General features: G+C 35.9%; 1 protein-coding gene across 3 annotated transcripts in view; it reads left to right on the plus strand.

Moving 5' to 3' along the window:
* Window positions 1–25700, plus strand: part of eml3 (EMAP like 3) — a 103104-nt gene that overhangs the window by 53206 nt on the left and 24198 nt on the right. For 2 of the 3 annotated variants that reach the window (XM_068222561.2, XM_005172201.6), the window contains exons 2-8: window positions 8260–8436; window positions 8559–8670; window positions 12164–12613; window positions 19199–19312; window positions 20486–20514; window positions 23990–24019; window positions 25578–25698. In XM_068222561.2, coding sequence (XP_068078662.2) covers window positions 8310–8436; window positions 8559–8670; window positions 12164–12613; window positions 19199–19312; window positions 20486–20514; window positions 23990–24019; window positions 25578–25698 — 983 coding nt within the window. In that variant the 5' untranslated portion in view covers window positions 8260–8309. The remainder of the gene's footprint in view (window positions 1–8259; window positions 8437–8558; window positions 8671–12163; window positions 12614–19198; window positions 19313–20485; window positions 20515–23989; window positions 24020–25577; window positions 25699–25700) is intronic. The other variant, XM_003198926.7, reaches the window with a different exon arrangement.

Genomic DNA, 25700 nt, shown 5'->3' on the forward strand with positions numbered 1-25700 from the left:
GGGGCAATGGATCGCGATGCCAACTCAGCATCGTGAAGTTTGTCGGCCATTAGCGATGGGCGATGGCATCGTCTATCAGCCCAACCCTAGTTGCCGGTTTATTCCGCTGTGGCGAAAAAAAAAGAATAATAATAAAATCCTAAGATTCCATTAGATTAAAGTAAATATTGCAGTCAGAGACTTTGCACAAACCCCAATATCGCTGCTGAAGCAATTATATTATGTTGTGCAACTCTACAGCATATATAGTACATAGAGTTTTTGTCATATGACCCTAAAACTGGAGTAATGCCAACAAAGGATTACATTTACTAGTGTTTAAAAAGTATTTAAAATATACCAATTTAAAAGTATGAAATACATTTGCAGACTGTTAAGCCCAAAACTACTTACAAATAAGCACAATAAAAGTAACCAAAGCAATAAAAGAACAGCAATATGCAAAAATGACAATTCCTAGTTAGTCTAACATAGTTAGCCTATTTTGTGTGTATATATTTGTATATGTAGATCATTTTTAACAAATTGGCTTAAAAATTGGCTTTTGTAGTTAGGCTACAAACACATATAAGTAGACAGACTAGAGATAGATAACAGTGTTATTATTAGATAAAGAAATAGAAAGTAAAAAATAGGGGGTAGTAAAAAGTCAAGGAACAAAGCATATGCATACTCCTAGAATTTTAAAAACAATCCATAAATGACTAGGGCTGAACTGAATATGCGCATTCAAAATAGTCACATCAATGTTGAGTCAGGTTAATATTATTAAAATATTTATACAATGAAGACAATACTTGTCACAATCACCAGCGATCTTCATAGATCTCTGGAGAATATTCACATTTACATGGACTACAATCCTTTCAATCCTTTACAATCCATGACATATCTGTGACGTATGGAATACTGTTTATAAGCCGCTACTCATTTGAATTGAGAAAATATTCCTTTATGGTCACTTTTTAGTCATATCACACTTTAAAGTGAATTTTATATGAAATCATAGCGTACACATCAGTCTCTGGACTTGCTGCATCATAAATACCAAATTACAATAACTATTTATAAAATATTAATCACTTTCTGGCCATCGCATAGTAGGCATGGATATATACATTGCGATCGTAATTTTCGAAAGTATTACATCGCTTAAGAAGGTCGCTAGGTCGCTGGTTCGAGCCCTGGCTCAGTTGGCGCTTCTGTGTGGAGTTTGCATGTCCTCTCTGCCTTCACGTGGGTTTCCTCCGGGTGCTCCGGTTTCCCCCACAGTCCAAAGACATGTGGTACAGGTGAATTGGGTAGGCTAAATTGTCCGTAGTGTATGAGTGTGTGTGTGGATGTTTCCCAGAGATGGGTTGCGGCTGGAAGGGCATCCGCTGCGTAAAAACTTGCTGGATAATTTGGCGGTTCATTCCGCTGTGGCGACCCCGGGTTAATAAAGGGACTAAAGCCTGATTTATACTTCTGCGTCAGGTGACCAGCGTAACCCACGGCGCATGCAACGCGCGTGGCTGTGCATTTATACTTCTGCGCGCTGTCTCTGTTGGTCTGCATTAACACTTCCGAAACACTAGTTGGCAGTGAGGTGTAAATGTTCCTCTGTGTCAAGTTTCTTCGCTGTTGTTTTGCTTTTCCTGAACACTTCCGGGATGTACAAGTGGCTCAAACTCGCTTATTTTGAGGCAGGAACCAGCGGACGTGCAACAACTTTAACTATGAGGTAAACACAAAACAAAACTTTCCATCCAGAGCTCCTTCACGGTACTCCACACTTGTAAAAATCGCTCGCGCCATTCGCGCGGCTCTCGGTCCCGCCCAGACTCGTCAGCGCTACCAAGCCGACCAATCACAGAGCTTACGCTACGCGTCGTTGCGACGTGTAGTTACATTTTTTGAGAGGTGCACGTCAGCGATGGCCACGGCGAAGGGCTATGCGTCAGCGCCGTAGCATTCGCCGGTGTTTGACGCAGAAGTATAAATCAGCCTTAAGCCGACAAGAAAATGAATGAATGAATTACATCGCTTTGTAAACATTTTTTATTACTATTTGATGAGTCTCCCTATACAGTTTGATATAGCATTTGGACCCAGAAGCCGCTTCATGTGACGTCACATTTAACAAGTGGATTAAATGACAACTTCTTGTTTCCACCATTTAAAGCTCCTGGAATATCTCGGCTTGTTGACATCTGCTCATTACCGTAAACACACTTCTGCTTCTGCTTATTTAAATACAGACAAAAGGGGAAGTTCAAAATATTATTTGTGGCATTAAAAAAAGCCACAGTTTTTGCTGCCTTGGATATTAATGATTATCAGAAACACAACTTTCCTTTAGAGAACATTGTGACACTTTTGAACAGACCATTGGTTGATCTACATTTTTGATTGTAATGCAATAATGTGCACCTTTTGTAAGGCTTGTTTGAAACAGTAATTATTGTGAAAAGCTCTATACAAATAAACTTGAATTAAATTAAATCTGTACAGTAAAGGCTTAACTGTACTCAACTGTTGCTCAACTCTGTGTAATTCATCCACTGCAAAGTCATCACTGAGGAGGAAATGCTTCAGGCTTGAAGAATCTTGCGGGGGAAATAGATTAGTTTGTAATTTCAGGTGATCAAAGCCTCATGAACTGGGTGTGTAAAGGTGAGGCTATAGTGTGTGTGAGAGTGATTATCAGCACTACTCCAATGTGACCTTTATTGCAGTTTGTCAACTAGACACAATGAAAAACTTTATTGTTAAACTTCACAATGATTAAACTATTCCTTCCTGGTCAACTATAATCCCTATTCAAATTTTTTAAATTTTAAAAATTACTGTACAACAAAAAGTCGGCACTCAAAACCTCTCAGATTTGCCAGTTCATCTGCAAATCTTTCGCGCTCTGACTTTTGCTACACATTTTGTGCGATTCCTGTAGCAGAACTCATTTGTGCATTTGTAGATGCACAAATGAGAGCAACGCGGGGAGGGGCTGGGCGTGGCTAAAGCTGTTTTATTGGCCGATGTCTGACCAATGAACAATGCTGGCCACCAGTGGGACTGGGGTGCAAAAGAAAAAATTCTATGATTATTGTATTATTTAGGAGTTTTAAAAACATATTTTCTAAAAAAGGCTTTTGTTAAATATTATTATTCTACCGAAATGTACCAGTAAAAGAGCTGCAAAGTCAGTTTATTGGCTAGAGACAGCCAATGAGATGGGACATTTTTGTACGTCAGCACACAGGGCAGCTCACGTTGTTTGAGGCATCGAGCAATCAGAAGGTGAGTTCTCACATTTAGATTTGCGAGCTCTCGAGTTTTGCTACTGATTTACCCAACCCGGGCTCATTGTGGAAACGTAGCCCTGCGGACGTTTCTGCGGACCACGATTTACGTCCCGGGAGGTACGTATTCGAGCGTTTTTTGTTTTCGCGGATCCGCGAGAGGCCGCTGTGCGCGCTTTTTCGCGTCTCGGGCGCCTCTCGGGAGCGCGCAGCGTTCGCGCCCGCGCCGTTCTCGCGCGAAAAGCCGCCGGATCAAAAAAAAAAAAAAGCAAAAGCCCTCGTCTTCGATTTCGACCGCGTTTTCGGATCCCGCCACGTTCTCGCCCTTATTTTTTGGATTCCGTTTTTCGTCTTACTTGATTTCCGGAACCTGCTGTTCCCCGGACTCGATCCCGGTCGTCGTCCACCGCGGCCGGCTCCGGCTCCTCCTCCTCCTCCGGGGCCTCCGCTCCGCCGAAACAACGCTGTGAGCTAAGCGGACAAACTGATTGCATCGGGAAAGCCCTCCACTCGGAGGCAAGCCGTCGGCCGGCGAGCACGAAGAGGAGGGGCGGAGCGGTGCCACACCGCTCCGCAGCGTTCACTCGAAAAAAACCAAACGCGGCCTTTACGTACCTCCGGCCACGTAAGTCGCGGTCTCCAGAAACGTCCGCGGGGCTACCTTTCCAGAAAGAGCTTGGGTTGGATTTACCTTCATAATATCTCCAAGTGAATTATGGTGCAGTTTGACTTTAATAAGCATCTAATACCAAAGACATGTTAACAAACCACAAACACCACTGGATTTCGCAAGATATGACCATGAAAAGGACAGAAATCCTGTGCATACCTGTTTTATAACCAGTTTTTACAATCGTGATGTTGCATATTTCAGTTCAGCACAAATGTTAGAATCGTCTCTGATTCTTTGTGTGTGACAAAACGGTGCTGTTTTGACTCCTTTACACAATTTATAAGCTGTTCTTAATAAACTGTTAAAAACAGCACTGCTCATGTAGATAAACAGTACATTGAGCACATTCAGCCAAGCACACTAAATAATCAGGTTGCAGATGCCCCATATAACTGTTTATTTGATAGTCAAATAGCCAATGTTTTATATGTGAAAAGCATCAGTCAAAGCTTATAATTGGCAGCATCAATATGAAGTGAATCAGCCCAATTTATCTGCTGATCATTTTTTTTTTATATTAAGCTGATAAAGAGTTTATTTGTGAATCACTTCTTTCGGTTGTTTAGCAATATGCATGATACATCTTTTAGAGGTTTCTTTTTTTTTTAGGTTCGGCTTTAGAAATAACAGTTAGATTGCTAACAGTTAGACCAGTCATGCTTTCCTTTTTTTTCCGCTTTTTCTTTCCTGGGAACTGAAGTATAAGTGTGAACATAAGGCTGTTGCTCAATGATTTTGGACCAGGAACCTACAATAGGGGAAATAAGTATTGTACGCCATGTGTTTTCCTAGGAATACCATTTCTAAAGGAGCTGTTGACATGGAATTGAACCAAGTTTTGGTAAAAACAATACAAATATAAAAATAAAACAAACAAAAATTAATCTGATAAATAAGTTATGTGTAATAACAATGGAATGACACAAGGAGAAAGAACTGAACTACTGAAATGTAATTAATACTTTATATAAAAGGCTTTTTTTGGTGATGGCAGCTTAAAGACGCTTCTCAAATGGAGAATGAACTCTGCTCAGGTGTGAGTTTTTGTTTTCAACAGAGTGTTAAAATCTTGATGTTCTGTCATGGGTCTTGTCTATCAATTCTGAGTATTTTCTATTGGATTCAAGTCAGGTGATTATAACTTGATTTTCTTTCTCTGAAAGCATTTGAGAGTCTCCTTGGCTGTGTTTTGCATCATTGTCTTGCTGAAATGTCCACCGTGTTGATCTTCTTCGTCCTGCTAATGTATATGTTGGACTGAAGCAGCTAATATTCATTCACAATGAGGAAGGGCAGAGGGTCGCTGAAGAACTACCAAGACAGGGGTGACCAACCCTGTTCCTGGAGAGCCACCTTCCTGCAGATTTTTGCTGCAACCCATATCAAACACACCTGCCTATAATTATCATGTGGTGTTTAGGCCCTAATTAATTGGTTCAGGTGTGTTTGATTTGGGTAGCAACTGAAATCTGCAGGAGGTGGCTCTCCAGGAACAGGGTTGGCCACCCCTGTACTGTACTAAGAGATTTTAGCTGCTGTTTCACTGTCTTTTTTCCCTTTCTTCATGTATTCAATATTTTTTCCCTGCGTAATTTCATTTTATTACACATAACTTCATTTGTAATTTAATTAGATTTGTTTTCTTTGCATATATGGATTTCTTTTGGTTGTTTCAAGTCTTTGACACTTTTAGAAATATGTTTTCTGAGAAAAATTGTGCCGTGTTTAATACTTATTTCCCCCACTGTATATGTGCAAAAAGCTTGGTAGTAAAAAAAGACTATCTTTTATTCTGTCTGCTTTTATGATGTGTGTTGTTAATAGAGGAACCGTTAAAGTTGCATATAATTCCACCCGTGTGTTTGTTTTGTGTGGCCTATTGTAACTAAGATAATAGGCATTTATTCCTGTTTAAATACAACCAACACATCCTATTTATTCAGTATGCTGAAACCTAGAGGGCAGAACATTCAGTCTTTTACAGTTTCACTGAAGACTCTTAATGACACTCATGCTGTTTCCATTACATTCCAAGATTTAAGGCCTCAAGAAGCTGTCCTGTTTTTTTCATTTAGGTATTTAGAAGCTCAATTATAGGTTATAAAAAAAGTTCACAAACAACTAAAACATCATAAATTTATCCACATGTCATTTTCGGAGTTAGCGACTTAGACTTGAAACCCAAAGGTTGTGGGTTCGATTTTTATACCAGCTCAGAGTTTTAGGTGTGAATATGAATAAATAGTGTTCTCGTCCAATCAGGACTTGTATGTGTGCGTGCGTGCGTGCGTGCGTGCGTGCGTGCGTGCGTGCGTGTGCATGCTTGTGCTTGTGTGTGCTTGTGTTCATTTACTGCTCACTTCTGTGTATTGACTTGGATGGGTTTAATGCAAAGGACTGATTATGGGTTGCCAGACTTCACATATTTTTATAAATGTTTTATGAAATTATAACTTAATTATAAGTGTTATTTAAAAAATCGTTCTTTTAATTTTAAGACCACTAGGATATCTTACGTTCTCATTCAAAATCATCTAAAATATATTTTTTAGATATTTATTCTATCTATATAAGTTTAATATATAATTTACTCATCATTTATTCGTTTTTTTTTTGTTTTTTTTTTGGCTTAGTCACTTTATTCATCAGGGCTAGCCACAGGGGAATGAACTGCCAACTTATCTTGCACAGTCTTGCAACTTATCTTTTAAACAGTGGATGCCCTTCCAGCTGCAACCCATCACTGGGAAACACCCATATTCACTCTCATTCACACTATGGACAATTTAACTATATAACTCCAATTCACCTATACCGCATGTCTTTGGACTGTGGGGGAAAACAGGAGCGGAGGAAACCCACACCAACAAGGGGAGAACAATACAGTTTACTAAAATAAATTACGTATAGTAAAACCTAAAATTATTTAGACTTAAAGTTACTTTATTTAACCAGCAAGTTTATTTTTTTACAAAAAATGACACAAAAACTAAAAAACTTTAAATCTGAATTTTCCAACCGTATGAATTTTTGGATGAATAATTATAATTAATGTTTTATATTTTATTTTTAGTATAGTGTGAACGAGGATTTCTTTAGTGTGTGTGTTTATGCTGTGTCACACTTGACTTTATATATAATATTTAAATTCTAATATATTTGAGGCGCAGTTTGTAGTGCTGTTGCCTCACAGCAAGATGGTCACTGGTTCGAGCCTTGGCTGGATCAGTTGGCATTTTTGTGTGGAGTTTGCATGTTCTCCACGTGTTTGCTCCACAGTCCAAAGACATGCGCTATAGATGAATTGGGTAAGCTAAATTGTCCGTAGTGTATGTGTGTGAATGAGAGGTTAAGGGTGTTTCCCAGTGATGGGTTGCAGCTGGAAGGGCATCCGCAGCTTAAAACATATACTGGATAAGTTGGTGGTTCATTCCACTGTGGCAACCCCTGTTTAATAAAGGGACTAACACTGTGAATTTGCTTATTATACATTTATTAACATTTTTTAAATGTTTCAATTCTAGATTCACAGACATTATTTTAACAAACTATTGAAAATATGTGGCTAAAAATAGCTATTAACTTCTATTTTTTTTTCTTTTTTGTGGGGCCAGTGAAAATTTTGCCTGGGCAAGTAAAAGTCCCTGCATGTAATAGGTCAGTGTGTTAGGTCATGTTAGGGAGATGCTACCTTAGTGATAAAACTAAAACATATTCATGCTAGTAAAATGTTAACAGCATTAAGTCATGCTAGCAGCAAGCTAACTTGTCCTCAAGCATGCGTTGCATCTGAAAGCTCTCAAATACTGCCTGCAGAGACGGCAATCCAAGTCAGGAAGATATCAAGACACGTCTGAAGCAAGTTCTGCTTTACTTCCTGTCTTGATAGGATTTTTGTTTATTTTTTGCTGCCTTTGATATCCCACAATCCTGTGTGCTCCATTTCTGAAAGTCGGGATAAAATAAAGATGGTGTCTCGAAGGGCTACTTGGATGTCAATTAGTGTGTAAATGTATGTTTTTGACCAGTATTTTCTACTTTTGGTGGCATTTCCAGTAAGAATTTAGTAATTTAGTAAGCACACATTCCTTAAGACATCACTAATGTTGTCTTATTTTGTTGTAAATGATTAAATAAGTCATTATGCTGTCTCCGTTTTCCCTCTGGAATCGTTTTTCACCGGATAGAAGACGGCCATTGCGTTCAAATGTATCAATGTTTTATATTTGATTTTTAATATAGTGTGAAAGATGTTGTTTTTTTATTTGATGTGTGTGTATTTATGCTGTGTTGTTTTTTATCTAGATGATGTGTCAGCAGAAAGCAGCACAGAGTATCCCGACAAGCTTTCTACAATGGAGGTGCGTCTCCAAGCACAGGAAGATGAAATAACGCTACTGAAGTCCTCATTGGCCGATGCTTTACGCAGGCTCCGCCTCCATGACCAACAGATACCCCTGCTTAAACAGCAGCTGATTGCTGGTATGAGCTTTCTTACTGTTTTTACAGTGTGCTACTGTACAGATATCACATCAGGTTTATAGCACATTGACATGTATTGCAACAGATATTATTGTATTGTGTTTCCTGAACAACCTAAACAGTGAACCCTGCTGCTGCTCGAGTGCTAAATCAGTCCTGTTATGTGGATGGATTCTCTAAACCATGCAGACTGTCTACAAGTTCTCTTGATGGATTTAACCACACACCTAACAGGTACAGAGGAGTCTAGGTTTGTAATGAGCTTAACACGCTGTTATCTAAGTATATACTAGTGTTGAGTAAAAATAAAAAAGTTCTATATTATTTTAAGCTTTATTTTAATCTTTTGAAAATAAGATTGCAAAAATAATATAACACATGAAGTGAAAATATGTGCTGTCATTTATTTATTTATTTGTTTATTTATTTTAAAGATTAAAGGAATAGTTTACCCAAAAATTAACTATTATTTACTCCCTCTTTACTCATTTCAAACTTTTATGAGATTCTTTCTTCTGATAATCACAAAAGAAGATATTTCGAAGAATGCTTGAAACGTGTAACCATTGACTTTCATAGTATTGTATTCAAATATATCTTTGGAAGTCAATGGTTCCAGGTTTCCAGCTTTCTTCAAAATGTCTTCATTTGCATTGACTGTAATGTAATGTGTATTTATATTGCGCATTTATTGTGTATGGCCATACACCCAAAGTGCTTCATAATCATGAGGGGTCTCTCCACACCACCACCAGTGTGCAGCATCCACTTGGATGATGCGACGGCAGCCACAGGACAACGGCACCAGTGCGATCACCACGCACCAGCTATTGGTGGAGTGGAGAGACAGTGATAGAGCCAATTCAGTGGATTGGGAGGATTGGGAGGCCATGATGGTTAAGGGCCGAGAGGAAAACACCCCTACTTTTTATAAGAAATGCCATGGAATTTTAATGACCACAGAGAGTCTGGACCTCAGTTTAACGTCTCGTCTGAAAGATGGGGGCCACTGAGAGTATAGCGTCCCCTTCAATTTACTGGGGCATTAGGACACAGACCACAGGTTAAGCACCCTCTACTCTCCTCACTAACACCACTTCCAAGAGCAACCAGGTTTTCCCATTTGGTCTCCCATCCAGGTACTGGCCAGGATCAGGCCTGCTTAGCTTCAGTGAGTAACCGGTCTTGAGCTGCAGTGTGATATGGCTGTGGATAGAAGAAGAAAAAAACTCATAAAGGTTATAATCTAGTTAAGAGGGAGTACATTATGACACAATTTTCATTTAGGGGTGAACTATCCCTTTAAGATTGGCTTAAAATGGTTATATATGACTTTTTTGTACTCAACACTGTGTATAAGAAATAGCACAAGACTGATTAACAGATATTCATCAAAATATCACAACTGTCATTTACAAATGAAATGCAGAAATGTCTTCCTGGAGTTGCAGATGTGCTCGATGACACTGAAAAGAAATGCTCTGCGAAACAGAACAGCCTGGTCGCCCACATGTGTTTAATACAAAGAAGCAGAGCAACATTCCTTGCAATCTGCACATTTGGGACATTCTGAACAACATCCAGGGAAAAGGGGAAAACTGAGAAAAGCATTCAGAATAATGTTAATGTGACTATAATGAGATTTCTGTGTTTGTGTGTAGGGCAATGTCAATTACAGTTCCCCTTTTTGAGGTTTACTGCAGGTCTGTGTTATTGAATGTTGATGGTATAGATTAAAGAGTTGGGCTACTGGATGCTGAAAGACTTGTACGTAGTTAGTTATACAAAAACTTGAGCTATCACAATTGTGAGTACTGGTTCATGTCAATTAGTTATTCATAAATAATAATTGTATCATTTACTCACCCTCATGTTAATCTTTACTCAATTTTTTTTTTAACTCAAACACAAATATTTAAAAAAGAACATTTAGAAATGGAGTTTTGGAGTATGTTGATGTTTTAGGGTAAGGATGTTGAACATTAGAGATGTAGTCGTCCATTAATCCATTGTGAAAGGTAAATGCAGGAGCATTCTAACTAAAATAAGCTTAAACAATTGCAAAGTTGTCAGTAGGTGAATATAGAATATTCTGTATAAATAAATTAGATATTATTAGATATCAATAAACATGAAAATATGTTTCCCCCCAATATTTAAAGTCTAAAAACAATACTTTATGTTGGCCTATTGTCATTTTCTGCAAATAGATTCTTTTAATCACCAAGCTTATTTAAGATGCAAGCTACTTTCTGAAAAGTGAAAGTGGCCAAGAGCTACTCGTGTCATGGTCACCAAACCTTTCAAATTGATTAAATATCATATATAATAGATCATAAATCTCACAATAACAATAAAAAAATCCAAACTTTTACACACCCCAGATTTTGCCCTTTACATTTAAAAATAATAGAACTGAACAATGCATTTATTTTATAGAAAAAATTACTTTGTGTAATTGAATACTGTAGCTGTCGACACAAAAAAATATAGTCTTATAGACATTGAATGTGTCATAACTCTAAAATTAACAAACATCAAAACTGAAGTAGCTACTAGTAGTACTGGTAGCACCAGTAGCTTGCAAGCAGCATGTTGGTGACCTCTGCTCTATAATACAATTCTTAATCTGATTCTTATCCTGTAGGTTTGTGAAAACTTCTAGAAAATTCTAAAAAAATTGTGAAATTTTAAGTTGATCAAACTAAGTATGTTTACACGGACACCAATACTCTGATTTTAATACGATTAAGACAATACTCTGATTAAGAGTCTACCATGTAAACAGCAGTTTTTGATTATCTAATCCGACATAAGCAATATAAACAGAAATCAAATGAAAACCCGTGGAGTAATACTATTTTAGTCGCATTATTGAAATCAAACTATTACTGTAGTGTAGAATTTTTCTCCTCGATTTGCGACAGGATATTTTTTATAGTTTGACACTATTCTCTGCACCTACGAAGTCAGTAAAAGACCACAGACACACTCAAATTGAAATGCACAGGGTTTGTTTTGCATTTGGTGTGCGGGAATCAAATTCCATTAAAACAACACTCCACCAGTCCTTACTCCATACTCACATCCAATACCTCAGTTTGTCCAGGGCATGAATGAAATGTTCCTGAATGAAAGTGAAACTGCCAAACTGCAGTTAGTCAACAAATTATTAATGAAACTCCAAAAATTACATGAAACTCCAGAGGAAATGTGGATAGCGTGCTGACGCAATGACATTAATCAAATTATGTGCTATAACATGTAAAACAAGATCATGAAAGGAACATTCGCTAAGCAACTCATGTAAACATCCTAATCACATTATTGATTCAATAACAGATCTGATTCAGATTATGCAAAAAATTCGACTACTGATGTCTATGTAAATGTAGTTATTGACTTCACAAATAGCTCATCAAATATAATTGAATCCTGCATAAATCTTCAATTCTTTCAGGTTTTATAAATTAGAAATTTGACATATAACTACTTGGTTAGTCACATATAGCTTTCAGAACATTTTGGTGAAAAATCTTAGAGCGTCAAAAAAGTTCTTAAAAGATATTTATGTTCAATGTTTGGAACATAACGAGAGAGTAAACGATGGTGACAATTTTCAATTTTAATTTTGTTGAATTCATTATAAGTGACCTGCAGCATTTGATCCGACAAGCATAATTTCAGACCCTTATCATCTCGAACTGTTTTGTTTGTGTATCTGTAGCCTTATTTCAAACACAGCAGAAAATGGGGAGGGCGGGGCTAAAACCATTCCCAGCCACAAACCGAGCACTAGCGAGAGGTGCACACAGACTGATCCTTGGATCCCGAACCACGAGTCCTTTCCGCTGGCCCTGACACGACGTGTGCAGAGTCTCTCCCTGGAGGACGCCTTACTGGAAGGCACCCCCTTCACAGATGAAATCCAAACCAAAGAGGAAGACGCTGATGAAGATGAGGGGAAGAAGGACCAAACCTGGAGCTCCATAGTTGAAGACACCATCCAGCCCACCACCATCAGAACCCTCCAGCAGCAGCACAGCAAAAGCAGCGAGGACAGCCAGGGTTCATGTCCTCAAACCCCAACATCTTCCTCACCGGCACCCCCAAAAGAGCCCACATCCAGCCCACATGGGGGTCCTCTCTCTCCCATTCAGGAAGGAGAGAAAACACTGTGCGTTCACCCGCAAAACATGGAGTCAGGCATTGGCTCTTGAATACACTGCAACTTGATTTGGTTTTAATCATTGCACTAATGCTTGTGTTGCTGCGCAAACCACAGTTACAGCTTGATGATGCAGTTTTGGCACCTAGGTCAAGCTTTATTAACTTGAAAGCATGGAGGAGTCACTTGAAGAGTGGAATTTTAGTTGTTGGATTTAGGATGAAACATGGTACTTGTTTGAATTGGATGTATTGTCAGTAGATTAAAAAAAAGAATCTACTTTAGGTTAACTGCAATCCTGAAAATCTTGCATTTAAGGACAATTAGAAAATATCTGAAAGTATTTAAGGGTCATAAAAATACAAATATACTCGGTAGGGATGCACCACAATTGGGCTATACTGTTCTGCACTGCTCAGCAGTGTTTAATTTGCTGGTTTCGCACTTTCTCCAGCTGTAGTCACTGAGCAATCTGAAGTGGCTTTCACATTAGATGCAGAAAGTGAAGTGCTATGAAACCCATTTATTTTAATGGGATGCGCCATGCAAGGACAGTTTGTTGCTACACTGACCAAAGCACAAGACCAGAGGGGTGTATTGAACTAGGTTGTGTTTGCACCTCAGTCAAAGATCAAATTAGCTTAATATTTCCCTTATCTATGCCTGAACCGCGCATGCTCAGCTGAAAGCAATGTCTGCTCAAATAACATGCCGACAGAACATTTCTTTGTAGTTACATTGCTGTTATGACAACGTTAAAAATAAAAAAAAATGATACCTTTAGATTTGTTCATTGTCAATAAAATTTTAGTATCAATAAACTTTATTTGGCATGTTTTTTATAATATAATTTAAGTTTTTGAGTTGAATTTAAAAGTCTTTACATTATCTAATAATTTTTATGTTTCGGTTTCCACTCAGAAATTAAATTATGGTGCATCCACTGATTGAATTTGTTATTTATAGATGTTTTACCGTACAACTTCTAAAACAACTATTATTCTTTCAGTGGGATGCCCTTCCAGCCGCAACCCACTACTGGGAAACACCCATACACTCTTGCACTCTCAATTTAGTTCATCCAATTCACTTATACCACAAGTCTTTGGACTCTGGGGAAAACCTACACCATCACAGGGAGAACATGCAAATTTCACACAGAAATGCCAGCTATCCCAGCCGGGACTCGAACCAGTGACCTTGATGCTGTGAGGTGCTAACCACTCAGTCACTGTGCCGCCAGTTTCTTGACATGTATAATACAAATCAGGAAAGCATCCTTATGTGGTCAGTTTAAACGAAGCATTTGAGACTGAACAATTTATGTATTGTCATCCTGAAATATGACCATGGGATACATCTTCTCAACTTGTTGCTCAAATTTAAAATATACACACAGCATCAGTTTAGGTTAAGTTAATTGTTTATATACAGTATATTGAGCCAGAAACATATTAATCACTGGTATAAACACCCGGTCATATACCATTAAAATAATCAGTTTATCATTATGATGTTTAATTAATATAATATTTAATATATAGAAGTTACCAAGACATGCACATCCCAAATATAAATCATAGACCTCAAAAGTATTTAATGTATAAATTCACTAATGTCAAGATATTTAATATATTAAAGTGCATATAGAAACTTTTCAGATTCCCTCACACTTGTTTATTTAAACTTACCATTGCAAGATATATTTTTAAGATGCGCATTTGTTTTATTTATGTTTTTGCATTTGGCCAACTTGCATTGCATTCAAGGTATTCGTTTAAACAGGTTAAACAGTCCATGTTAATTAAACGCATTACTTGCATTGTAGCATTTTTAAATCAATAGCATGGCTTCTGCCATCATCTACTGTTTGAACTACAGTAATGTATGAGTCCATCAGTAATACCAGAGACACAGACGTTTGTATCCCTAGGGCACTACAGAAGGACACATGTCTGAATTGATATACTTCTGGCATTCATTCAGCCCTTTGAAAGAAACAGATCCGTGCCAACAGAGCTTTACATTTGTTTTTGAATCAGCTCCATGCTTTGACTTCTTTGGAAATGCATTTGTGATTTGTTGAGGCAGATGTCAGAGTTTTGGAAATTGCAGCCTTGAGTTTTTTATAGAAAAAGGGAGGACAGCTCACTGTGTTTGTTCAGTTGCGATGTTGACTTAGCCCGGTATGCATGTCCGTTGATCCGGTTGCAAGAGCACCGCGCCATTTCTCAATAAATAAGGCAATAATATTGTGTCATTCAGACCCGTCGGCTCTCCTTCAGGTGAATATGAAAGATATGAGATCATTGCTAAAGCTGAAGAGCTGTCGGAGTGAGACAGGAATGTAGTCAGTATGTATGCCAAAACTGCTGCTAGGAATCTTGGCTGTAACATGGTTTTTGCAGAAACACAAAGCTCATGATTGAGCCTTGCTGGAGCATTAACATCATACTAACCCATCAAATAATCTCACTTAATCTTCTGAACAAAGCAAATCTGTGGATTCGTTGACTGATTTATCTGCATGCGTGCTTTGGGTGGTCTTTCGGGGGTTGTTATCGTCTGTTTTAACTTCTGTACTACTTGGTTTCCACAAATTTCGCCGTAATTCCTATGGGTGGATTTTAATTTCTGTTCCATGCTCCTTGTAAACAGTTTTGCCTCGTTCCTTCCTGGTTTCTTTGCGTGGATGTCAAGCAAATGTTTTTTTTTTTTTTTATGAGGCTCAAGAATGTTAAAGCAGGTTATGTCGCAACAGAGCTCTAGGACAAGTAAATTTGATTTTTATGCGGTGTGAAAATACAGTAAAATGTACAGAAAAATAGCAGCTGTAGTTGCCAGAATTTTACTGTTGAAAAAGTTACACTGACAACAACACAACCAAAAGCAGGTGGTAATGAGAAATTTGCACAATAAACCAATGCTCAAACAGCTTATACACTACCTGACAAGTCTTGTTCCTTATCCTAGTTTTAGAAACAACAAAAAATAACTTGACTTCTAGTTGATCATTTGGTATCTAAAGTGGCTAATATGAAAGTCAAAGACCTCTAGAGTTTTGTTTGAAAATTAAAATCGGGTTGACGGCAGAACCCAACGTCAGGCCAACATTTTTGTTATTTTCCATTGCAACCTAAAAACAACAACAAAATATTAACGCCTAATGATGTTACAGCTTAGCGTTTTGTGAACGTTACCACTGTTACGTCTGTCAAATGTTGGATTTTGGTTGCCATACTATAATAAGATATTTGATTAAGACTTTGGCTCGATATTAGATTTTAGTCACTGTGCAACACAACCTAAAATCAACGTCATTTCACATCGTTATTGGACCTCAAAATAACATTGCCTTTAGATGCTTGTGACACAAATCTAACCTAATATTAGCGTATATAACCATATAAGTGTCAACAAAAGGCATAAAACTAAAAAAAAGTGTCTTTCAGCGATTTCTAGCAAAGTTAATTTATGGTTATTCGCTATATACAGTGCATCCGGAAGGTATTCATAGGACTTTACTTTTTCCACATTTTTTTATGTTAGAGCCTTATTCCAAAATGTATTAAATTCATTTATTTCCTCAAAGTTCTACACACAATACCCCATAATGACAACGTGAAAACTTTTTTTTTTTAAATTGTTGCAAATGTATTGCAAATAAAAAAAAAACTGAAACATTACCTGTACATAAGTATTCACAGCCTTTGCTCAATACTTTGTTGATGCTCCATTGGCAGCAATTACAGCCTCAAGTCTTATTGAATATGATGCCACAAGCTTGGCACACCTGTCTTTGGGAATTTTTGTCCATTGCTCTTTGCAGAACCTCACAAGCTTTATCAGGTTGGATGGGAAGCGACGGTGCACAGCCATTTTCTCTCCAGAGATGTTCAATAGGATTTAAGTCTGGGCTCTGACAGGGCCACTAAGGGGCATTCAACGAGTCGTTGTTAAGCCAGTCCATTGATGTTTTGGCGGTGTGCTTTGGGTCGTTGTCCTGCCAGAAGATGAACCCTCGCCCCAGTCTGAGGTCAAGAGCACTCTGAAGCAGGTTTTCATTCAGGATGTCTCTGTACATTGCTGCATTAATCTTTCCCTCTCCTGACTAGTCTTCCAGTTACTGCTGCTGAAAAACATCCCCACAGTATGATGCTGCCACCACCATGCTTACGGTAGGGATGGTATTAGCCTGGTGATGAGCGGTGCCTGGTTTTCTCCAAATGTAACGCCTGACATTCCCTCCAAAGAGTTCAATTCTAGTCTCATCAGGCCACAGATTTTTGATTCTTATGGTCTGAGAGTCCTTCAGATGCCTTTTAGCAAATTCCAGGCGGGGAGTGGCTCCTGTCTGGCCACTCTACCATACAGGCCTGATTGGTGGATTGCAGATGGTTGTCCTTCTGTAAGGTTCTCCTTTCTCCACAGAAGAATGCTGGAGTTCAGACAGAGTGACCATCGGGTTATTGATCACCTTCCTGACTAAGGCCCTTCTCTCTTGATCACTCAGCTTAGATGCCCGTCCAGCTCTAGTAGAGTCCTGGTGGTTCCAAACATCTTCCACTCATGGATGGTGAACGCCACTGTGCTCATTGGAACTTTCAGAGCAGCAGAAATTGTTCTACCTTCCCCAGCATTGTGCCTCGAGACAATCCTGTCTCTGAGGTCTACAGACAATTCCTTTGTCTTCATACTTGGTTTGTGCTTTGACATGCACTGTCAACCCTGGGACCTTATATAGACGGGTGTATGCCTTTTCAAATCTTGTACAATCATGTAATTGACCACAGGTGAACTCCAATGAAGCTGCTGAAACATCTCAAGAATGATCAGTGGAAACAGAATGTACCTTAGATCAATTTAGAGCTTCACGGCAAAGGCTGTGAATACTGATGTACATGTGATTTTCCAGCTTTTGTATTTTGAATAAATTTGCAACAAATTCAAAGACTATTTTGTCACATTGTCATTATTGGGTATTGTGTGTAGAACTTTGAGGAACTAAATGAATTTAATCCATTTTGTAATAAGGTTGTAACAAAAAAATTTGGAAAAAGTGAAGCGCTATGATTATTTTCCAAATGCCCTGTATTTTAGGGAAACTCACTGTTATCCAACCAAAATTTTTACAGTAGCATTTTAAATCATTGCATGTAAATATGCACTTAACCATTTTTATGTTTACAACTGCACAACTCTCTTAACTTTTGCTTAATTACTAATTGACTCTAAACAGTGAGACTAAACATGATAATGCAAAATTATTATTATTATTTATTTTTATGTTAAGAGAGTTACAAATTAGCCCGTGCGATTCTTCAGTAACATTGCAGATGGCAGTCTGTAACTTGTCAATGTTCTGCTGGATTATAGCACTGAGAGAAAACAAATGTGGGTTTTTAATGAAAGCACTATGAACCACACTGGCACAATGTGGAAGTCCAATGCATGAAGTTTCCATGCACTAAGTGGACTGGACAATAACCATATTTTACATTACACACAATGTACTTGGATAAAACATAGTTATATCAGTACATAGTCAATTTAAGTTGTGCTGTTTTGATGTTTAAAGAATGATGTTCATTTTTTAAACCATGTATAAAATACAATTAATATACACAAAGCGCACACACACACACAGCAAATTTATCTCAGGTTTTATAATAAATGCAAAGAAATTACATCACGCTTTAGTCTATAAACAAATGATATTTGGAAATTAAAAATTAGAGCTGCATAACATTTCGGAAGAGTTAGGAAATCAATAATGATGCAATAACCCTGCATAATTTGTATTCACAGCAAACGCTGCCTGCTTTTATCAGCCGAGTTTCACTTCCCTGTCTTCCACCACAAGTATCGTCATTGATCACGTGACTGCAGTTATTTCCTGTTTCGTGTGGCTTGTATTGGACGTCTCTAAGGGTATTGAGAAGAAGAGGAAACAGGGCGTTCTAGAGGAAACAATCCCTCAGTGAACACTCATTCTCACACACATAATAAACAAATCAGCCAAATTCACTCCTACGCAACAGTGGCATTAACTCGCTGATCTCTGATGGTGTTTGTGTGTCTGCGTGATTGTGGGTTTAAAGAAGTGTGTGTGTTTGCATGCTGCACCTGTCCAATCCTAATGGGAGATTTCAGCTAAAACCATGCATGTTTTGCCACGGCTAGTTTGCATGCTCATTTTTGCATTGATGATTACTTGCATGTGTTACGGTAGATTTGATTTGATTTAAAGGGATAGTTCACTCAAAAGTAAAAACTGAATCATTATTTACTCACCCTCACATGATTCCAAACCTTTAATGAGTTTCTTTCTTTTATTAAACACAAAAGAAGATATTTTAAGGAATGCTGAAATCCTGTAACCATTTAGTTCCATAGGAAAAACAAATACAAAGTCAAAGTCATTTCAGCATTCTTCAAAACATCTTATTTTGTGTTCAAGAGAAGAGAGAAACTCATGAAGGTTTGAAACAAGTAAAGAGTCAGTAAATGATGGCAGAATTTTCATTTTTGGGTGAACTATCCCTTTAATGCTCTATCCAGTGACTGACTTGTGTTTTGTATTGTTAAAATCAGGGCGAGGAGAAACAGTGAGAAATGGAAAGAACCTCAAGACAAGACCAAACAGCGGCTCTCTAAGAAAGCGGCCTCTTCTACCAATTTACTCACAAGGTCTCCAAGTCTGGAAAGGTGAGAGTTTTTTTTTGTTTTTAAATTGTAGTATGCTATGTACTTATCACTTCTATGTAAGGAAATATTTTAGAGTGAAAAAAATAAAAAAGTAAAGCTCTATCTGCACAATCTATAGATGCTATCGATTAATCCAGAAAAACATTATGCCTCAGACTTTAGTTTATAGAGCAACAGAAAGATTGCCATGGTAATGCATGTATAATGGAGAGCCATGGGACAAGGGAGATTTTTGCGTAGCTTATTTCATTTTTTTTTTCTATTTTGGCGACATTTTAGTAAATAAATCATATAATTTAGTGTATCATTTTTTGTATTTTCTGTTAAGTTTTTTTGTAATATATGTTTGTTTTTGTATTATTTTTCTATAAGGTTTGGTTATTTATTTACATAAATCTAAACTAAATGAAAACAATCTTTTGGCATTTAAAAAAAAATGTAAAGTTTTTGTTTAAATAGTTTTAATTATACTTAAATGTACAATTTATTTACGTTTTTTATACATTTTTAAAGAAATGCCATGATTCTTACATTCCTGTTCACAAGAAAAGTGATAGTGGAATGATAGGAAAACATTTTTTTTAAGTTTTCATGTTACCTCACAAAGATGTTTTGCGTTCCCTCGCAAACTTGTTTTCCATAAGAGGGTGTCTGCTGGATCTTAAAAAGGATTAAAATTTAATTATGAGAAAGTTAAGGATTCTTAAAAGGTATCAAAAAGTCACGTTTTTACGAGATATTAAACTTTGTTCAAGCATTGTCCAAAGTGTTTGACTCCAAAAAAGCATAATATATTTATTTTCCTCCTTATATTAACAACAACGTGCTCAATCCACACGTTTGGTTCTGGCCGGGGTGCATTTCGCCAATAATAATTGGTCCTTTAAATCTGGTCAAAATCCTCATTTTCTTGTGGGCCACGTTTATGCCATATAAATTCAATTATAATGAATTTTCTTTTGAAATGGCTTCTTCAAAAAATCAGTTTTTAATTTTATAACTCAAGGATATAAAAAATAAGCAAAAGAAGGCTTTGGCTTGGCAATAAAAAAGGCAAACAAAAACACAATTATACAATTTCTTTGTTGCTAAATCTGCATTGAAAAGCTTTTGTGTTTAATTTTCATGTTAAATTATTTATTCACTAATTCACTTATTTGTTTGTCTCCTCAGTCGGGCAAAAGACCTCATCGCCAGTGCTGGTAAGAAGGCATCTGCATTTGATCTCTTTTTTTTAATTAATTTCATGTGCTTAAGTTATACAGATGGATGGGTTTTATTTTTTATATATATTTTTATTTTGTTTGTGGAGTTTCTGCCTATTAAATAGAGAGAGTCAGTTCACTATTGTCTCACTATTCATGTCGTTCACAATGCTCCTTTCTATTCTCATGCCTCGCAGTGTTTGATTACTAGAAAAACTGTCATGGGTTTGGAAAATAAGACACTTTTAACCTTTTTGAAAGTCTCTCACCATGTATTCATTGTCTGTTCAGTTTCATACAGTCTTAAATCACGATCGAAAGTATTCAGTTTCTTAAAAGCAAATGCCAAAGAAGGACAAATACCGTTTACAGGATCAGCAACATGTTGATCAGGGTAGTAATGTCTCAGCCAAACTGTCTTAGTCAACCTACTTTGTTTTTCTAATTAAGATAATTACTGTCATAAATCCTATTACTGGATTATGATTGTTGCTTTACATACTTTAATGTCTGTTTTCATGTCCAAGATTTATTATGTTAATTTAACTGTTTAACCATTCGGTAAAAGAGTGCAATGTGTTTTATTTGTAATAGAATACAATATTTAACTGTTACGTATTTTATAATAAAGTTTCATCTATATAATAATAATAAAAATAATAATAATAATGCATATTATTATTATTATTATTATTATTATTATTATTATTATTATTCAATTCAATTCAGCTTTATTTGTATAGCGCTTTTACAATGTAGATTGTGTCAAAGCAGCTTCACATAAATGGTCATAGTAACTGGAACAGTGTGGTTCAGTAACTGGAACAGTGTGGTTCAGGTTTTAGTGTTTAAGTTCAGTTCAGTTCAGTTTAGCTCAGTTCAGTGTGATTTAATCATTACTGAGAGTTCAAACACTGAAGAGCCAATTCATCGATGCGTAGCTCTACCAATCCTGAACCATGCGAGGCAGTGGCGACAGCGGAGAGGGAAAAAAAACTTCACCTGATGGGAGTGAAGAAAAAAAACCTTGAGAGAACCAGACTCAGTTGGGCACGACCATTTTAATTTCTCCGCTGGCCAAAAGTCTTGTGCAGAACTTCATTCGCCGTGGTTTAGGCTGGAGGATGGCCTCAGTGAAGACTCGTCTGTCCCTGGAGTGTCGCTGGAATCAGACTCATGTTCTCCACTCCCCACGACCATCAGCGCAGTAATACAATATTATTGTATTACAATTATTATATGAATAGATAAAAATTTATTTTGTTTATCAAATTTTTTATTTTTAACATTTATTTTTTATTTTATTTATTTTATTTAGTTTTATTATATTATACTATATTATATTATATTATATTATATTATATTATATTATATTATATTATATTATATTATATTATGTTATATTATATTATATTTTTTGTTTGATTTTAATTTATTTTTTATTTTTCATTTTGTTTTTTTGTTTAATTTAATTTTTAATTAATTTTATTTATTCATTTTTGCTTTGTTTTGTTTTTATTTTTTTGTTTTTAAATAATATTATTTTAATTTATTTCTTTATTTATTTTGTATTGTTTTTTATTTTATTTTATTTTGCATTTTGTTTTAATTTATGTTTTATTTATTTATTTATTTATTCATTTATTGTTTTTTATTTTACATTTTTTTATTAATTAATTAATTTAATTAATTAATTTTTATTTGTTTTGTTTTTGTTTTATTTTTTTATTTTTTGTTTATATTTTGTTTTATTTTATGTTGTTTTGTTTTTATTTTTTGTTTTATTATTTATTTATTTATCTTTTTTTTTTTTTTTCATTCATTTTCTTTTTGGCTTACTGCCTTCATTAATCTGGGGTCGCCACAGCGGAATAAACCGCCAACTCATCACTGGGAAATATCCATACACACTTATTTACACACATACTGTACACTATAAACAATTTTGCCTACCCAATTCACCTGTACCACGTTTTTGGACTTGTGGGGAAAACCGGAGCCCCTGGAGGAAACCTACACAAACACGGGGAGAACATGCAGAATTTCCCCAATTTCTGTTTAACGGAGAGAAGATTTTTTCAACACATTTCTAAAAATAATAGTTTTAATAAATCATTTCTAATGACTGATTCATTTTATCTTTGCCATAATGACAGTAAATAATTTTTTACTTTTTAAAAATAATATTTTTAATTTTTCAAGACACTATTAGGTTTAAAGTGCGATTTAAAAGCTTAACTAGGTTAATTAGGTAAGTTAGGGTAATTAGGCAAGTCATTGTATAATAATGGTTTATTCTGTAGCCAAAAAGAAAACATATTTCATAAGGGGGCTTATAATTTTGACCTTAAAATAGTTTTGAAAAAATTAAAAGCTGTTTTTATTCCTTCCGAAATAAAAAATAAGATTTTCTTCAGAAGAAAAAATACTGTGAAAAATTCCTTGCATTGTAAAACATCGTTTAGGAAATATTTAAAAAAGAATATCACAAGATTAGGAATCATTTTAAAGTTTTTAATTTTAAATAAACAAAAACACCCCAATGCTAGATTATAGAACAGATTTGGTCATGCAAACTTGGTGCATTGAGATCACCATGTCTGTAAACATTCATGAGCACCGTCAGATTTGAATTGCCATAACAAGACATTAGTGATGTGTGGTAATTAAATATTCATCTGTTTGTTTATTCATCATTTATACATCCTTCAGCAGTGAAACACAGAAGTGCTTTTGTTTCTCGTGCTGGAAAGTTACTCTCGTCCGTTATGCAACCGCTTTTCTGACCAAAATGATGGATTTCTGTTTCCTTTTCCCTCCATGCCAAAAACTCACACCACATTTTCACAGCACTTGGCCTCCTCATACGTGTGTGTGTAGCGTTTTAATAATTTACTCACCTGCGCTCTTTAAAAGCTGGGAAATATAAATGGAGGGTTTTATTTGACATATCACGACTGAGCTCAACATCAAACACATGTTGTTTCTCCCTCAGGATGAAACCGACACGTTTATGAAATGTTGTTTCGCCGTTACCTGGGTGACTAACATTGACATAACCTTCCTGATGGAGTCGTATATGCTAAATACAAAACCATACACTCTTTTGAGGAACACGAAAGCGATTCGACACAATTCTGATTATATAAAATACTTCAGTGATGTTGTGATGCAGACGTATTTAATCGTTTCTTGCTGTTGCTTTTATTATCATTCCATTACAGTGGACACGCTGATTGACTTGCTTGCCTCATTGTTTTTAAAAGGTCCTGTTAAAAAAGCAGGTTTTCCCTGTTTGATATAGTCCAAAACCAGGTCCAGACAGTGACAGAGATGAGTCAGCGAGGTGTTCCCATCAGAGCTTCCCGTATAGAACGGGAACTTGGAGACCAGTTGAACTGTAGGAATTTCTAATGTGTTTAGCAGATGCAGAGATAATGTTGTTTGTGTTTTTTTTGTTATCTTTTAACAGGTTCTCAGGGGTCTAGACGAGGAACTCAAAGTAAGTTTTTAGCATGGTTTGAATTCGAAATCATTTTCAAATATTAGAGTTTAAAGTGGAAATATTTACAAAGAGTTTTGAATAAGTTATTTTAATTATTTAAGCAGAACTGGAATACATATCTTAAAGAGACATAATTATAGTAGTTTTCACTACGCTCTTATTACGTTATTATAGGTTTATACTTTGAGTTGATCTTTTAGATTGCCAATATAGGAAGAAGTGATCGGCACTCATACAAATATTCTTGTTTTGATGTTTTGTTTTACGTCCTGTACACACTGAAGAGGGCTTTGCAAGGCAAGGCAAGGCAAGGGAAGTTTATTTATATAGCACATTTCATACACAGTGGCAATTCAAAGTGCTTTACATAAACAGGAATAAAAAAAGACAAGTTTAGGACATAAAATGCAGACAATAAAAATGATTAAAAAAAGGAAAAAACAATTTAAAATGTGTTAAAATAGGTTATAAAAGCAGAAACATTTGTGTCCCATTTCTGGACGACTATAAAATAAAACAGTATGAGTGCTGATGAGCAGGGCCAGATGAAATCTGCGGACGTTTTTTGCTATTTCTGAGGAGAATTTTGGTAAAAATCTGCTTATTTCTGCGGAATTATTTTGGGAGTATCATAACTAAAACCTTAATTAGTAAAATAAAAAGTAATGCCTTTTTAACTTTTATTTAATGTTTAAATTGCAAATCTAATTAGATTCACTTTATTTGGTAAACAAAGCAAGTCTCTCATATAATATATATACTACAAGACAGAAAATATTACTTTACAAACTGTATTGTACATAAATCAGATGAACATTTTCATATTAGTCAATAATATTACTGTAATTAATCAAAAAAACTGAATAAATTTAGATTTACACACATTTAATCAAGTAAATAAACAGAATTAATGATGGGCTTATAATATTTTAATACCCCAAAACTTTATAATACCCCAGACTGCAGACATACTCGCGCTTTCCACTTCAAGCTGCTTCTGTGTTCTACTTTGCTGGCATTTTACCAATAGCGTCTCTGCAACAAAGTGATGTCATGCTGCACGCGTTGCTGTTTCTGTGTGAAGTCAAGATTGAGGTCAAACTTTGTGCGACAGCATAACTATAGATGTGTTAAAAATAATGACTATATATATATATATATATATATATATATATATATATATATATATATATATATATATATATATATATATATATATATAACGTCCGATTCTGATAGAGTCTGAAACTGCGTAATTGGGCCTGATTTATATATATATATTTATTTATATATTGTATATATATATATATATATATATATATATATATATATATATATTGTTTATATATATAATTTACATTGTAAACGTGTAGAGTGACAATAAAAGGCATTCTATTCTGTTCTATTCTCAAAAAATTGAAGACAGGAACAATTTTTTACTATATATCCCTTAATATAGTAAACATTTAGGTCATTAATTTTTTGTTTTTTAAACATTTGCATTCTCATGTTTTATTTCTGAAATGAATGAATGAATTTATTTATTGGCTTACAGATCAGTCAATCAAGATGTTTATCCGTGGGCGACCGATCACCATGTACATTCCTTCAAACATTCAAAACTACGAGGAGCTGAAAATGGATCTTCCATCACAGAAACTGGATCTGGACTGGGTGT

The sequence above is a fragment of the Danio rerio genome, chromosome 7 (genome assembly GCF_049306965.1).
Source record: "Danio rerio strain Tuebingen ecotype United States chromosome 7, GRCz12tu, whole genome shotgun sequence".
In the NCBI taxonomy this organism is placed as follows: Eukaryota; Metazoa; Chordata; class Actinopteri; order Cypriniformes; family Danionidae; genus Danio; species Danio rerio.